Here is a 17,058-nt window from a genome sequence, read left to right as displayed (position 1 = left end):
AACTTACGGGAGGTATTCATAAAACACCACCAGTGACAATGAGACGTGTTGCAGACAATGGGCTGGCAGCCCATCTTCAGTGTGAAGAGAAAAGACTCATACAATGGGACAGCAGTCCTGGAGGGTCTCTAATGAGGTTCTTTGATTCACGCTCCATCTCCCTCGCAGAGTTGGCCCTGTCTCAGACCAAGGGGGGCCAAGGCAAGAGTTCAACACTATACCCCACACCGGCCCACGGCAGAAAACGACGGAGGAGAGGAGCTGATGCAAATGCCGAGTTTACTGTCAGACTTGTTGGTTTGAACCTTGGGCAAGGCATGTGGAGAAGCTGGTTTAGCACTGGAGGGCTGCTATTTCTAATTTCTCTGCCTGTTCTGCTGTCGTTGTGCCCTTGAGTAAGGCACTCAACCTTACTTTGCTGCAGGGGTGGTACAACATACTACATGTTTCCCCTACCCCTCGGCCAATCACTGCGCTCTGGAGAAAGACTATGTGTGCTCCATGACCCTACTGCAGTTAAGTAAAGGGGTTTTTAAGAGTTGAATTAGAAGATAAGACGGAAATGTATATGTATTTTTTTAAACCTGTTGAACAAACTTCAGTGGTGATGGAACAGTACGCATCTGGAATCAAACGGACCCAAACACCTACCGTTTGTTAGAGTAAATCTTGCTGTTGTCGGTTTTATACGAGAACTTGGTTAGTTTTCGCACGCGCTTTAAAACACACATGCAGTAATGAGATATTTGCCATGCCTGCCTTAGTATTTCAGACACAATAGGAAACAAACGATGCGACTGAGAGGTGAACATGGGTCTGGGACTCTAGAACGTTTTTAATACTGAGCGCGATCTGAAGACTTAATATTTGTCATTTATGTATTAACAAATACAGATGCAACAGAGTACACTAAGTATGCCTGCCGACACGCCCCAGCAGCACTGACGTTTAGCAGATGGAACGAAGATGTCAAGTTTATTAGAAAAAAATACGGCGAGACTAATATCTTTCATTACTCAGCCAGGGTTGTTGTGTCCCAAATTGAACCTGTCTACTCCGCATGGTCTGTGCAGCAACGTTATCTCACTGCCCAACTGATATCTTTGGCGCAGAGCTGACTATTGACTTGACGATGAATAAACTGCCACCAGATCTGTCCGTTTGATCCTAGTTCAACCAACATAAATATTCTGATTGTATTCCATAAACGAAGGATAGTGCTGTTCATTTGTACCTATTTCAATTATTTCTAGGGGGAGACTTTTAAACCGAGGTAGGCTGTGATTGGTAGGTTTAGCGTCACGTGGTGTGCAGTCTTTTTTGCCCTGCCTGGAGTCAGTCAGTGAATGTGAGCTTGCAGCGGTTCAGTCTGGATCCTCCGCACACATACTGAGCCTTTTGGCACAATTATTCTTCTTTCTCAACCCTTTTCTTCTTTTTCTAAGACAGTTTTTTCAGCATGGGAGACAAGAAGAGTCCGACCAGGTAGTACACTTTAATCTTGTCACATTTTCGGACCATATTTATGTCTGTTTGGATATTTGTTCTGAACCGTTTTGGGGTTGATATTCGGATGCTTTCTCTCAAGGAGTGCTTTCTCCCCTTTTCAGTTTGTGTGGCAGAGCTAGAATAGTGCAGCTATGGCGGCTTCTCTCTCTCTCCCTCTCTCTCTCTCTGCCTCTCTCGCTCTTTCTCTCTCCCTACCTCGCTGACTCTCCTAGCTAGTCACTTCTTTGAAACAAAGGGAGGTCTGGCTTCGACGAGAAAAAATATGTTCATGTTAGCCATACTTGGGTCGAAGTTGCTTTTTGAAAGGACGTTTTTAACGACCAATTTTATAAGGCTAACATTAGCACCCAGCTAATATGTTTAGCTTTAGCTTAGCGTCTGAGCCAGCGCTATAAATCGGACGTTTTGAGTAATATGTCGTTGATAAACCTTTTACACTTAGAAGGCTAGCTTCGATAACCAGTTTTCGACGAAGTTGTTAAGTTAACTAACCATGTTGTTTTCGTTAGATCTTATTCCCTATAAGATTTTAACTAAATATGCCCCACACATATACAGAGCTTTATATCCAGCTTTACAGCGAGGTAGTTAAAGTCGACTGTCCAATATTATTTGACAAGCGTGAAGTTGACCTTAATTTTTTGTTTTGTTTCCAAGGCCGAAAAGACAAGCAAAACCAACGTCAGATGACGGTTTTTGGGACTGTAGTGTCTGCACGTTCAGGAACAGTGCTGAAGCGTTCAAATGCAGCATCTGCGATGTACGGAAGGGCACATCCACAAGGTACGGTTCCTTTCTCCGTCTTTTCCACCGTTTCCTAACAATGTAGTCAATTGGTCCCTCTGTTTCAGCAATCTTAGTCAAATCCCAGAAAACAAGTGAGCATTTAACTTGTTGAGTTCAAGTTCTTGTGTCACACAAACCCCCTAACAACTAGTTTGACGCGGCATGGTGAATGCAATTATACACGCTAAGCTTCTTAATGCTCTCATTGAAGTCGCAGCTGAAATATCGTTGGCTTTTTGACAGCTCTTTGAATTGCATTGTCATCCAAAGTTGGGTGTAAACCTTGTGTGCTGTTTTGATTAAAAAAGAGAAAAGGTTGCCTGTCATTTTGCCATTCATGTAAAAGAATATATTTGATGAGCAGAGAGAGAGAGTATCATCTCAGTATTGTGTTAAGGCCTGTTTGATTGCGTTAGTCTTGAGTGCCCAGATGACTTGTTTGAACATCCCTTTTTTTGACCCTGTTGAGCACACCCACAGTCAACATGTAAACACATGTTGGCTGTGTTCCAGATATAATTCATGCGTAAACATTTTGTCAGCGAAGCCACAAGAAAAAAAACCGATATTCTCATGTTAAAATCTTTGGATGATTGTATCGGCTCTCTCTCCCTCGCGGAAGTTTTGTTTGGCTGTGCATATATTTTGTAAAACGGTCAACATTCACAATTGTATGTCAGGCAGTATACACTACTGATCAGAATGCTTATAGGGGATCAGATACGTGTGACGGTTTCTGAAATTCTTAATTTTCAGTGTATTTAAAATACAAAGATTGACTGCAAATGGTAGTGATTGTCATTTGTGACAACGTTTAGTTTTAGCCAATTATGTGTTGTCTCATTAGAGTCCATTTACCAGGTAGCCGTACATGAATGGGGTCACTTTTCGGGAAAGGATCTAGTCATAGAGGTGATCAGAATCTAAGAAATCTTCAGTCATTCCTCAGAACCTTGTGGTTGCGATGTTGTCATAAGACACAGTCATTACAACACGGATTCCCATAATCTGTTGAAGATGGCGTGTTTTGGATCAGTTGATATTTACTGTCTCTGTCTGCGCTAGCTTTGTTTTGATGTGTGAATCCGCCAACACTTATCATCGACTCATTGATGTGGTGGCTACAGCTATGAGTAATGTGTGACTCCACACAGGAATCCCCAATACTCTAACCTTTACAGCCGAGGTTTTAAAACCCCAGTCGTTTACTGACATTAGGGGAAAGTGTGGGAAAAACACAAGGGGTTTACGTCTTTGAAGAAACACCATCGGTAATATCAGACTTCGTTTTTTTTTCCCCTTAATGAGACATGGAGGTTGAGGTGTGCGCACGCTGGAAATGAATGAGATTTATGGTAGCGATGAGTCGCATGTCAGAGCCCTTTACCATCGCTGATTGGCAGCTTGCCAAACTCCCGTCTGCCTGGTGAATGGAACCGCATAATATTGCTGAAGTGGGTTGCCTTGTCCCCTTTATTTTATTTTATCATTTTTTTTTAATCCGAGTTGTTAACCTTTGATTGATGCGATTGTTTGCTGATGTAAGAAGACCTGGCTCTTATTGTAATGAGCACTAATTAGCCATCTTGTCTGTGTTTGATGTATACCAGTGGTGCTTGGGTGAGGCGGCATGCTCACAGCTAAATGAGTCTCACTCAGAAGTGTGTGCTGCTCCGTCGCCCGTCTTTTATCTGCTCCTCTTCCTGTGAATGGCTCCTTTGTGCTGAGATAACACATTCCATTTACCAATTATTTTATCTTTGTTGGCGTTTGGAGTTCAAAGAATGCGTCCTACCCTTTCTTTGGGTTTCCTCTCTCACTTAGGTTAATGTAGCCCGGTATGGCATGTCGCAGTATTTGCTAGTCAAAAGGTTTAATCCAAGTTCAACGTTTAACGACAGTAGGGCATTAGTCTGTGGGGGTTTTTTTTGTTTGTTTGTTTGTTGTGTGTGTGTGAGTGCGTGCGCGGGCGCGCGTGTGTGTGTTTTCTTTTGATAACCCTAAAGTGTTAGTCAATCATAAGTTGTGTAATGTAGTGAGAAACAGCTACTTAATCTTACATCAGCATTGCTTAAAAAACATTTGAAGGCAGTCATGTGAATTGAATGCAGTGAGCCTTTCCCAAAAGAAGCATCAAAACACCTCACAATCTAAATTAAGAGGTATGACCTAAAAAAAAAAAAAAAAAATCAGTTGATGGAAATATGTCAGAGGACAGTACTTTCCCATGACATCTCCCCAGCTGAACGATCAGCCTCACTGAAGACAAAGCTGTCAAAAACATAAGAATCATACTGTCTGACTCATGATAGCACTGTATTTTAGAAACCACACTGAATCTGGCGATGGGCACAAGTAATACTAAACAAATTAGTATTTGTTATTCATTTGCTTGTTGGAAGGATACAAATTCAATGTCTCAGCTTAGCTCTGAAATTAGTGTGTCTTGTAATAGTTTCTAGAATCTTATAAACTTCAGTACGACTCTGAAAAAGACAAAGAAGGGGTTGGCTTGGGATCTTTATTCGAGATTTCTGTGATGGTAGTATTCTCTGAGAATACTTTGCCCGTAAGGATATGTGTGCAGCTTCGCTTGGGGTTGTGTCCTTAACGTGCTGCCCTTCAGTGTCTCTCTCATGTTCTCTGTTTCTACACACAAACACACACACACACAAACGCACTCGACAGAGGCTCTGTCACCTTGTGTTAGTCGAGCTAGAAATTAGATAACTCTTTGTTGCACAGCCCATGTGTGCTAACAAATGAAAGACACTCAGGTACTAACACTCCCATTAAGCCAATACAGGGACTATAATGCAAACCACTGAAACAGATGATAGCGGTTGGTTCACTTTATTAGGTAGTGTTACATTTTCATTTCTTTTGAAAGTACCTTGGGGTCTTATGTTTGCCACAGTAAACGAGAAATTTTGTGCAGGACTAGTAAGACGGATTTGTTTGGATATCGCCTTTGGTGTTAATTGCAGCATACGCATCAGCTTCTAAAACCTGGAGTCAGCCCATTCTGGTATTGCATTTGAACCTGAGTACTGTTTAAGAAAGTGACACCTAGTTGCTATATCGGTTTTCATGCTGGTTGGGGCGCCTATGCCTATCAGTCAGCAACAGGTTACAGGAAGAATCCATTAAACCTTTCTTAAGTTGATTGATGTTCACGGACCGGGGGGAAGTGCAACTTGGTCTTTGTGTCGCCTTGATCTTTAGGCTGTGGTATACATTACTTCCCCTGCAGATAGCCACTGGCCATTCTGCGCCAGGCTGAGTATTCTATAAGTTTTACTGGAAGCATGTGGAATGTTTTTAAACGTGTATTCTAAAGTTCCATTTCAGTATGTCAAACCCACACCCCTTTTTGTTTACTGGTCAAACACAAAAACAACCAAGCCAAATCTGTCACAGCTTTGCTGAGTAAGCTGATTGAAATGAGTGATTGAAATAGCGAGGTTAATGACTTATACCTTAGCTTTTTTTTTAACACCTATATTACTCACTTAAGACAGAAACAGAATCTGATGACGCCTATGATCTGATCTCTGTCCACACAAGTCCCCACAGCTGTCACGATCAAAGCAGATGATTTAAGAACTGTCAGTTTGGCAAAGGCTTGATGTGTTTATCTGTAATGCACAGTTGACCGCACTGACTGAAATGACATTTCTGAGAACTATTGCTGTGAAAAGACCAACTGAACTGGGAGTATGAAGTATATGTCAGTGTGTCTGCAGGATTAATTTATGCAGTTTGCTAGGAAATGGGGGCCTGTTAATGATGTGATCCTGGCAGGATAGAATGATGTTCTGTTGCAAGATCACCAGTTATCTAACTGAATTCTCCTGTCAGACCTCATGGCTACTTGAACACCACCAGACCACCTATTCAGTCAAGCCGTGAAGTGATCTAGATAGCGCTTCACTTGCACTGAGCCCCTGTTTGTGTGTGTGTGTGTGTGTATAAAAACGGTAGGATAGAATTCATAATCCTAGGATTTTCACCACTGTCACTCTAGAGCACACTGTCGGATAATGGAATTACAAAGGCTGGGGGTGTAGAATTCTCCTATACAGCCCCGACTGTCTCTCTGCTTAGACGAATACTTGTGCTTATCCAGCTTTATCAGCATCTACACACAACCATAAGCAAGAGCTTGTAATCTGACTGAATGTGTTAATTGGGGGATTAAGGCTTCGTAGAGTCTTCATGAGATTGGAAATGTAACAAATGAATTAGTGTAATTGCCAGCTGTGATTGCACAGCAGGAGAGAGGAATTCATATTTACAGAGAAAGGAATAGAGAGAGAGAGGGGGGGGGGGGGGGTGATGTATATGCTGTGTCCCAGCCTGTCATGGGGAGAAGAGGACTGATAAAACAGGGGGCAGGAAGAGAGATGGGGGAAAGAGGAGAGGGACGGCTGATTGAGTAGCTAGGACACCCTTGTGTGATAAGGAGATGTGGCAGAGCTTGCTGCGGTTGATGGACAGCGGCGCTGGGACGTGTTCTCTCAGACGCAGGTCTCCCAGGGAGAGCCGGAATGGAGCACATCATTACCCTGCATGGGCAGACATCAGGCTTCTTCCTCCTCCCTCACTTCACCTCCTACCACCGAACACCAGACAGCAGGCTGCTCACCACAGAGCAAAGGAAACGGGGCGTCTGTGTAGGCCGTGTGTCGATTAGTCTGTCAGAGTCAGTGGTGAAGGGGAATTACACTTAATCATTTAAGAGTCACATGTATAGTTATCTGATTTATGAGGTCTTGGATCATATTAATGCTTTCTCAGGTTCCGTGATGAATGCTGTTTTTGTGGGCGTGTATGAGTGTGTGTGTGTGTGTGTGTGTGTGTCACTAGGCTGCCACAGTGTTGGAATTTGCTGTTTTGAAATTTTGTTGTCTTGTATGAGCTGGGAGGAGTGGGAAATGTTGGCTTCTTTAGACCACTGCTTCTCTTGCCCATATGGCAAAAGGCTATTAAGAATGGTGGGTTGATAGGATATATGCACTATTGATACCTGTGCGGGCATTGCAACTAGTAATCTTTAGTGTATGTTGGATGAGGAGAGACTCTCATGGTTATATGAAAGATTGTCTTGTTCTCCTCTTCTTTTAACTCATTGGTCAGGCATCTGTGGGAACACACTTGATTATCTATGGGATGACGCTGCATATTTCCTGAATTTCATGTTTTCAGACGTGAAACATAAGAGTTCTTTTGTGGCGGTTCACTTTTCTCCTCAAAAAGAGATGCTTTGTTGCATTTGTGTTCATTATTTTCACAGACCAGTACGGTCTAGACACAAAACACTCCATGAAATGTTGTCTCTACTATGCTATGCGTTGCGTTAGCCAAAGCTTCGTTGAGCTAATTTGACACAGATCTTGCTATCATAAGACCAAAAAAAAAAAAAAAAACCCCACACAAAGCCAGCACAGAGGAGAGAGTGAGCAGGGAAAGAGGCAAATAGCAAGTAAGCCATAAACAAACAGACATGAGAAACTGCTATTAATGGACACAGCTCATATCAGCTTAACAGTGTCAGAGCAACCAGCTGTCAGCCTGCATGATCAGAGGCAGTTTGTACCTTAACGTTCAGTCAGCGGGTGGTAACCTATTTCGGTGGCAAAAAAGAAACAGATGACACAGTCTCCTTACTACCTCAATGAGAACTGAAGGATTTCTGTGCTTACGGCACAGTCCTGAAGGATTTACACTCTTTGTTGTGTCTCCTGTTCACTAGGCACTAGATGTGTCGACATCTCCCCACTGGGAGCAAATGTCACGGGTCCCTCCGTGACCCAATTCTTCCCTTTTGACAAGGAAACATGTCACCAGGATTCTCCAGGAGCGTCGTCGTTAACGGCGCTCATCCGAAGCTCTGTCCGGAATTCCCTCGGGGTAGGATCAGATTCCCTCAGGAAAGAGGGGAGGATGTGAATATTTAATGTCGTCGGCTCTGATGAGAATCGCGGCGCTTGCAGCCCAAGGCTGCTCTCCAGGTTTCTCTCTGTGGGGGTTTCTCGCGCTGTCTCTCTCCCTCTATCTCTCTCTCCCCCTCTCCCCCTCTATCTCTCTGTGCTGTGCAACAGGCGTTACACCACTAATCGTTTGGAAGAATGGCTTATGAGCGACGGAGTCCCTGAGCTTGTTTAACATGCTCCAAAACCACCAGCTCTGCCACCACTCGCTTCTCTCACAGGGCTTTCGCATCTCCCCTCTCTGAAGGATCAGGGCACTCTGAAATTTGTCACATCAGCCTGCAGATTAAATATTTGCCATGGAGTGATATCAGTGGTTCTGAGGAGAGAGAGAGAGAGAGTGCCGTTGCATTGAGCTCTCTGAAGATTAATCGTGTTGATTCTTTGAAAGCGGAAAATAAGAAATATGGGAGGAGGAGTTGGGGGGGGGGGAATATAAGTGGAAGAGAATCGGTTTTGTGAAAGAGAAGGAATCCGTCGTCAAGGCGAGGCTCCTTTATTTATATCCCAGTGAGTTCTCCCTCTGGGGTTCTGTAATGGGATCCTCATGCTCCAGACATGAATTCCTTTATTCACTAACAAGACAGCAGGCTTAATATGGTGTTTAAATTTAGAAGTGGGACCCAGTGCAAAACAATTATTTACATTTTTCCAGTTCAGTGCTTTACATTAGTGGGGATCAACAGTTGTCATTAAGAGAAATTTATTCCCTGCCATCGCCCCTGCATGCCTGGAGCCCGTGTCCCAGAGAGTAATTGACCACCCCCCACAATGCACTTGAAATAGAAGAGCAGTGTTAATTGAGGGCTGTTCTGTGGCCTCTCTTCACTCAAGCGCTTGCTCTCTGTGTGTGTGTGTGTGTGTGTCTCTCTCTCTCTCCCCTCCCTGTCTCCTCTCTCTCTCTCTCCCCTCTCTCTCTCTCTCTCTCTCTCTCCCCCCCTCCCCCCCTCATCCATCCACCCCACTACAAACGTGGAGCATCAGTGGCATTACTCTGCATTTCGCCAGCTGGAGCCTATTAACTGTATAACCCGCACAAGGCTTATTTATAGTGTTAACAGAATTAATCTCGGAACAGAGACATATTTAGAAGTGCATGGCAAAAGACAGTGTCCCTATACTGAATCTTCACTCGCAGGAGTGGAAAAAGTTTTCAGATTGTCACAGAGCGCAGAGTAGACACAGTGTTTCGAAAGTGTTGAATCTACTTCAGGTCTGCTGCAGAACACAAGCACCCATCACTTAAACTCCCTGCACTCACCACCCCCCACCCCCACCCCTACCCCAGAAGTCTAGAGTACTTCACAGTGAAGATGGTGACATTGACTGGGCTCTCTCTGTGCTGTCATTGTGTTTGGATAACAGTTGAGCGCTGAGAGCTGATAGCAGTCATTCCACTGCATGCCACACTGTGGCACAGGCTTTCATCTGTCCTCATGTAAGAGAAGACTGAAGGGGAGGTTGGGGGTGGAGCTGTCAATCATTGTCTAACATAGCAGAGTTGGAGCAGGACTCGTTCTGATCGTTCGGAGGAGGTCTCTGTGAACTGGGCCCGCGTGACGTCGATCGTGCCCTCGAACTATGAACCCTCAGTTTCACTGGGAAACGTGCAGATGCTGTTTTAATGGATCACCGAGTGAACGCAGAGGAGTCGGAAATTTGCGTCCGTTGTGCGCCCGTTTAGTAAATAATGCATTGTGTGTTGGAGCAGTGGATGTCGTAACATGCCAGCGAGTGCTTGTGGCTGAGTTACAGCTGGCTCTGAATCACAGCTTAACTGCCTGGCCTATTTCTGCCTCCCTTATCTGCTCCTGATACAAATCTTCAGGGCTTGGCAAGGCACTAGTTGGAGGGGGGAGGGAGGTTGATCAAATCAATCACTCTTCTGTCCACCTCCACTGGCCTTGCTGCCAGCCTGACCTGAGGTCGGAAGTGCTTTTGGATCCCTGTGGAAGTGCCCTCAACAGGGGCTGTTTACCAGTGGCTTTGCACACACCACCAACAAATCCCTCAGCTGGATCAGAGTAAATACCCCAAGGCTAATACAGAGCACGGATTGAAGCACAGGCCTAACCCAGCTCTCTCGCTTGTTCTCTCTCTCTCTCTCTGTCTCGCTCTACCACACACACATACACTCACACTCTCTCTCTCTCTCTATCTCTCTCTCTCTCTCTCTCTCTCTCTCGCTCACTCTCTCTCTCTCTCTCTCTCTTTCTCTCTCTGACAGCAAGGGTAGTAATGTTACAGGTTGTAAGTGACATCTATTCATGCATTCCACAGTGCCCAGAGGATAATGCAAAGCAGTGCCCAGTTTATGAATGTAATGTGTGTTTCTCTGTCTGTCTGTCCCAACTGACACTGCTTCACATCAGCGTAAATTCACTGTGCGTTAGAGCTACATAAATCCAGCATCTATCTATAAATATTCAAAATGTTTTTGGACAGGAAAGGCATTCCCTTGGCCGTGCTGCACCGTGGTGGTTCTGGCTGTGAACCCAAAGCAGTTTTAGGTTTTAACCAGTTTTGTGACTTACTCATAGACTACAGGTGTGGCTCTATGTCTCAGTGCCTTTGCCAAAGGGGCCTGTCATCAGCATTCCACACACACATGCATGGTATTGATTGTGGCGGGGCTCTGGCTCATCGACATGATTCCCTATTATGAGAGGATTGATTGCCTTCTGATTGGCTGGCCCCTGAGGGAAAGCCTTCTGTCGCCCATCATTCACTGATAGAGTGCGAGAGACACTTTCTGTGGGGCTCTCAGCCACCGAGGCATTCGCAGTCCGTAGCTTCAAATCGCATCGCGAGCGCACAGCTGCGGATTAGATCCCGCTTCATCCGTTTGGAGCTGGTCGTACTGTCCTCTGATTCGAGTCTCCAGGTGTAGGCGTCGTGGAAGGTCTCCTGTGTGCGAAACTCAAACAGAACAAGAGGACATGAGCTCAGCTCTCCAGAGTCCTCTCTGTTCTCGGGTTTTTACTTTCATCACATTCTTCTCTTGTTCTGCCTCACTTAAAAGCCATAAACATTTCAGCTCCTGAGAAGAGTCTTGGCATGAACAAATCTACATTCAAGAGAAGAGTACCCCTCTCAAGGACCGAACCCGTTAAAGTGCTCACCGAGCTTCTCGTCTGGCCCCCGAGAAATCCCTCTTCGACTCTCAATCTCGAGATGAAATTTGTTGACACAGCAGTCCAGAAATACAAAAAAAAAAAAAAAAAAAAAGAGAACCCCCTGACAGGTCGGTAGATGGGGGAAATCTGAGCAGCCCTACAGCGCTTCGCCGACTCAAGCGTCCTGCTGTAAAGAGCTTGTGCTGAGTCCTGGAGCTTCTCTCCTGGCTTATTTGTGTGCGCGGAGGCTTTGAAGGCTGAATGCTGGTGTTTACCGTGCTGTTTCACACAGCTTCGCCAGACTCCTGTGGTGTCATTATCTGCTTGCAGTGGAGCCCAGTTCTTGGCTGAGACGTACTCGTTCCGCTGCTCTTTTTTTTCTTTCGCTCCCTCCAAAGTGGTCCGTCACCCCCAGCTGCTGCCAGGTGTTCCCCATTATGCTTGAGGAACGCGAGTTGGCTCAGGACGCCTGGCGATCTCCCTCAGTCCTCAGTCATAGCCCCTTGGCTTTTAATTAACTGAACACTCAACAGAGGAGAGCACATAACTGTGCCCCCAGCACAAGTCTCTGCAGTCTACTGCCCTGAATTTGTGTGTGTGTGTGTGTGTGTCTGTGTGCACGTGTGTTATTGTATCTCTGTGTATGTGTGTCAGGAAAGACAGAAAAAAGAAAGAGAGAGGAAAAAGAAAGAGAGGCTCCCTCTACAAATGTTTGACCGACGACAGCACAATAAATTTGTACGTAGGCAAGCTGGTTTAATTGTGACAATATCATATGCTGCGTTTTGGTGAATCAAGGCAGTTTTCATTTACTCATGCCGCCTTCTCAGTTTCACCCACACTGTTACTCAGCTTTGAGCGTGTCCTCAGAGTGCTCCTCCGCAATTTAAGACAGTCAGGCAAGGGACTGCTGCTCTCAGTTCTACTGCTGACAAATGGGGCCAATCTAGCTCTAATCAGATTAGTGGCTGTGAATGACATGCTCCAAATGTCCCACCCTCTGATCCTCACAGTCATTTATTAAAGGAGTCAAGTAATGAGATTAGCCTTCCAACGAGACCAAACCACTTGGGTTGGTCTGCTAGGACCCTCCGGCAAGGAGGGGTCGTCGGTGCTCGGGTTAGAACTTAAGATGTCAGCAAGATGTGACTGTCACAGAGGCACGTTTGCGTTGTCATTGTCGATGGCTACAAGAAGTCCCTCTGATGTCACAACTCGAAAAATTTCTGTCGTAGGATTTGTTGGGTTTAGTAATGACAGTGACGTGAACCATTTTTTTTTTTTTTTTTTGTATGTTGACTTTCCACCCTGTGCAGGAAACCCAGGATAAACTCTCAGCTGGTGGCCCAGCAGGTGGCTCAGCAGTATGCCACCCCCCCACCCCCAAAGAAAGAAAAGAAGGAGAAGCCCGAGAGGCCGGAGAAGGACCACAACGACGGCGACCGCTCCGAGAGAATCAGACCCGACAGCGAGCCTCAGGACAAGGACAAGAAAGAGAAAGAGCAGCCCGAGAAAGACAAGAAGGACAGAGAGAAGGACATCACCCCAGCCATCACCAAGAAGCCCAACAGCAAAAAGACCAGGTGAGTGGCCAGTGTGGCCGGCATCAGTGCCTGAGACGCTGGGTCAAGTCTCACTTAAAGTGACGTTAACGATGTATTTCTCTCTGCCCGCTTAACAGACCCAAGTCAGACAACCATCAGAGCCCCCCCAGTGAAAGGAACAGCATACAGTCTGGAAAATCAGCAATCAAGACCAATAACTCCCACATCTCAAGGTGCTCAGTTCTGTTTCCGTTTTATTGCCTATTGTCTGTATAGATGTTCTCAGCGCTAGAGGGTCTAACCCCTGGAGTGGGCAAATCTCCTGTCCTGCAGTCGGTCACACAGTAACCCAGCACACACACACACACACACAGAGTAGGCTAGCACATGCACTCCTCGAGGCCTTGAGAGCAGATAAAGCCATGTTACATCACAGATAAAGGAGTGTCTGTGAAGGAGGTTTGCCTGTGTCTGGTCCAGTCATATCCACTTACACTCGCTGAATGTCATCTTATTGTTAATAATAACACAAGGGGGGAAAAAAAAAAATCAGTGCTAGGCTTTTACATCTGTGTATCATTTCATCAGTTTTATCTGTATTTTCTCTGATGATTCAATAAGAAGCTGTAGGGCTCTCTGAAATACAATGAATATGCCTATGAATGTGATGAATGCACTAAACTCACTTTAATACACTGGGCCTGTGTAATCCTTTCAGAACAGTAGGTCTGATTTTAGCAGAATAAAAGAACCTTTTTTTCTTTTTTGGCCTCTGATGTAGTGTAGTACACTGAACCAGTGGTGTTCTTGTTGGTATTTGGAGCATTATTCTCCCCTCAGTTCAATTCAACTTTTATGAAGGTGATTAATGTCGTTCTAAAAGCCAGTGCTTGACAGTCTATTAATAACTGCATTGAGGACAGCTCTGTCGGTCTGAAACAGTCACTGTTAAGGTATTATGACAGGGAACAAAGCTGACATGAGTGCTGCATTGAACTTGTGTGAAAAGACTCTCTGGTTCTAACAGACGCTCTTCTCCCACTCTCACCGTGTCCCACATGCTCTGAATGAGAGGTGGGCTGAGCCCAGACCAGCAGCTCACTGGTTAACGCCCACACACTGCTGGCTGTCTTTCCTCTTTCTCTAGACCTCAGCCACAGAGAAGCTAGTCAGAAAGGTTGCATGCGTGACCCAATTCCGATCCTCTGAAGAAGCTTTGTGTTCCTGCCTTGCCTCCTTTCTTTCCTTTGTCTGTATTGGATGTGTTTGTGTGTGTGTGTGTGTGTGTGTGTGTGTGTGTGTGTGAGTGAGCAGTCTGGGGAAGAGAGGCTGCCATTGTGTTTCCATTCCATCCAGTCAGTACATATTTAGAGGAATCACTGGAAGGAATGGAGACGAAGCCAGGAACGCCGACGCAGACTTGTAGAGTGTCTTTGTGTCATGTGACATGTTCCTTTTCAAGCCTTTTTTTTTTTTAATTTATCTTTGATTTAAACGCAGACCTAAGCTGAAGAACATCGACCGCAGCACCGCTCAGCAGCTGGCCATCACGGTGGGCAATGTCACGGTCATCATAACAGACTTTAAGGAGAAGACTCGCTCCTCCTCCACCTCCTCATCCACCGTCACCTCCAGCGCAGGCTCAGAGCAGCAACACCAGAGCTCCGGATCAGAGAGCATGGACAAGGGCTCGTCCCGTGCCTCCACCCCGAAAGGAGATCTCTCGGTGGGGCACGACGAGTCATTTTGAGCACCCCATTTTCACCCCCGGACACTTCCGTGGAGACGCTCGGGGAGAGCAGTTAACATCTTCGCCCCGCTCCTTGCCCTGTAATTTCACCCCCCCTCGTTCCTGAATGCTGAGAGCACTACCTCCTCATGGAGCTTATTCACATTGGAAGATGGAGCTTATCTTGTGTGAGTAGTGGCGAAGTGTCACAGAGGACCTGACAAACGGATACACGACCACACAGCAGCGGGGCTAAGGCAGGGCATTCTGGGAGTGGCACCTCTTGGCGGCTTCTCCACACTTGTACGTATTGTTTTATATTTTTAAGTGGATGTACGGCTGAAAAAATGACTTTGTTCTTTTTTTTTTTTTTTTTTTTTTGTAAAGAAAAAAACAAAACAAAACAAAAAACAAAAATTGTCTGCTGTGCACAATAACCACGTACATTTTAACAAATTCTGAACTTGTTATTATCCTTATTTATTACCGGTTCCATCTTTATACTTAGAGATGTGAATTTTGTCGTTTTTTGTTTTTGTTTTTTTGTTTGTTGAAGCTTTGCTAAGCAGCTTGGCTAATTGCTCAATTTGATGCTTCTTTGTATACTTAAGTGGTAGGTTTGCCCAAGGCTCCAGGGACCCCATTCTTACTGGTGCTATAGATACACTGTGAAACAGTTCCCCGATATATCATATTATAAGACAGAAGTGCTGATGAGGTCCCCAGTATAGTCATCATACTCCCTCATGCTTTCCCTTTCACTCCTCCCCAGTTCCTTAAAACTGTACTGTAAAACGCATGTGGTCTGATAGGGACCTGGTCTCTTTAGACAGTTTGCATTTAAACGCTACTCGTTAACAAAAAGAAAGACTGGTGCTCTGGAGACGCGGTGTGATATTTGGATTCAAAGGTTTCCTTCATCTTCACGTGGCTTTTCATGCTTGCTCAATTTTTACAAACAGCTTTGGCTGAACTTGTTAAACAAAGGGTTTTGTGGTTCTTGGTTGCCTGTAATGTTTTGTGAAAACACTAATGTCTCTTTTGTTTTTTTTCTTTTTTTTCTTTTTTCATTCCATCAGTCCTTGCTTTGCTTGGTAGTTGAGGATGTGGTCTAGACTGTGTTTCAAACTGGCTCTGTGTTGTTTGTTTCCTGAGATAACTAATAACTAAAATCTGTTTGTTTGTTTTTGTTTTTAAATCATTTCTTCACACACCCTTGTGTTGTGAAGCTGCTGGAGAATAATCTTTTTGTTTAGTGCTGTCATTTCTATATGGCATTGGATGGAGCACAGATAGCAGTTTCTTTTCACGCTGTACAAGTCCTGCAAAGACGAGGGCGATCGGATGAAGAATCTTGTAATATTCTTAAGACTCCAAGATGTCAGTGAAGGCAACTGAGTAATATTGTCTTTTTTTGTTTTGTTTTGTTTTGTTTGTTTTTTGGAGGACAGGTTTTTGTTTTTGTTTTTGCTGTCGTTTTGGTTTATCTTCATAGCATTAAACTCACTTTCCGAACAGTCCGTTGAATACCATGGACTGTCACTCATCTGATTGGCTCACATCTCCACGACAGACACGGCCGCAGAGACGTCTCGCGCCTCTGTCGTCGTGACAACCGTCCCACGAAACTAGAGCTCAGCACCCGTTTCCTTTAGAATTGTATTAAACTTGTAAAAAGTATAAATGTGTATATGATATCTGAATTTTATTTATTGAAGGACCAAAGGAATTTGATATTGATGACCTGCAAGACTAAATGAATAACAATTCGAAGTGTAATTATCAAATGTGTGAATTAAAATAGGCCTACGTGTTGAATAAAGACTAATATAATCCGTTTAAGTGGTGTAATTCTTGTCCACTTTATACAAGGGATATCTTTGTAAACATGACGGAAAAAAAAAAAAAATCTACAGATCACCTAAGAATGACAACTGTATAGAACACCATGGCATTGCCTCTCAATACTGCATTACATTTTTACATGGCCATCAGTTTGTTGTAGGATATGACTGGACAAGCTCCAGTCAACCTGAGATTTTCAGAGTGTTAGGCTGTGTTAGGCCTCATCAACCCGATGGATCTTCTCCTCTTCAAAAAGTATAGAAACCAGTATCCATGACTGACATTACTGAGTGAATCTGCATTACAGACGGTACTTAACAGTCCAACATTGGCATTATCAGTCCAGTACATCAATCTTCTTTAACTTTCTTCTTAACCTTCTGTACGAAGCGTGACTCTCTTCGGTTTGACAGAGCGGTCGCGTAGTACATGTTGTCACTTTCATGCGTTTTCTGCTAGTCAGTGAAGTTGAGATTGGCATTTTGATGGGTTTTGTTTGTTTGTTTTTTTTTTGTTTCGGTCAGTTGGTTGGTGGT

The 17,058-nt window shown here is 44.6% G+C and overlaps 1 protein-coding gene across 2 annotated transcripts; it reads left to right on the top strand.

Moving 5' to 3' along the window:
• Positions 1 to 1,457: 1,457 nt before the first annotated feature.
• rybpb (RING1 and YY1 binding protein b) lies at positions 1,458 to 14,933 on the top strand. Of its 2 annotated transcripts, XM_030777325.1 has the most exons (6): positions 1,458 to 1,485; positions 2,167 to 2,292; positions 12,721 to 12,821; positions 12,897 to 12,987; positions 13,086 to 13,181; positions 14,449 to 14,933. In XM_030777325.1, the coding sequence occupies exons 1-6, from the start codon at positions 1,460 to 1,462 to the stop codon at positions 14,696 to 14,698; spliced, it is 690 nt and encodes a 229-aa protein (XP_030633185.1). In that variant the 5' UTR covers positions 1,458 to 1,459; the 3' UTR covers positions 14,699 to 14,933. The 2 variants fall into 2 exon arrangements, with proteins under 2 accessions (XP_030633185.1, XP_030633184.1); XM_030777324.1 differs by having other exon boundaries at positions 12,721 to 12,987.
• Positions 14,934 to 17,058: the final 2,125 nt, after the last annotated feature.

The sequence above is a fragment of the Chanos chanos genome, chromosome 6 (genome assembly GCF_902362185.1).
Source record: "Chanos chanos chromosome 6, fChaCha1.1, whole genome shotgun sequence".
Classification (NCBI taxonomy): domain Eukaryota; kingdom Metazoa; phylum Chordata; class Actinopteri; order Gonorynchiformes; family Chanidae; genus Chanos; species Chanos chanos.
This window is presented reverse-complemented; position numbering and strand designations above follow the sequence as displayed.

Excerpts from the sequence above, each read along its gene's own strand:
- rybpb (XM_030777324.1), top strand. The coding sequence starts at position 1,460 with ATGGGAGACAAGAAGAGTCCGACCAG. Across the intron at positions 2,293-12,720 it reads CGGAAGGGCACATCCACAAG|GAAACCCAGGATAAACTCTC; the intron begins GTACGGTTCCTT and ends CACCCTGTGCAG. Across the intron at positions 13,182-14,448 it reads AATAACTCCCACATCTCAAG|ACCTAAGCTGAAGAACATCG; the intron begins GTGCTCAGTTCT and ends ATTTAAACGCAG.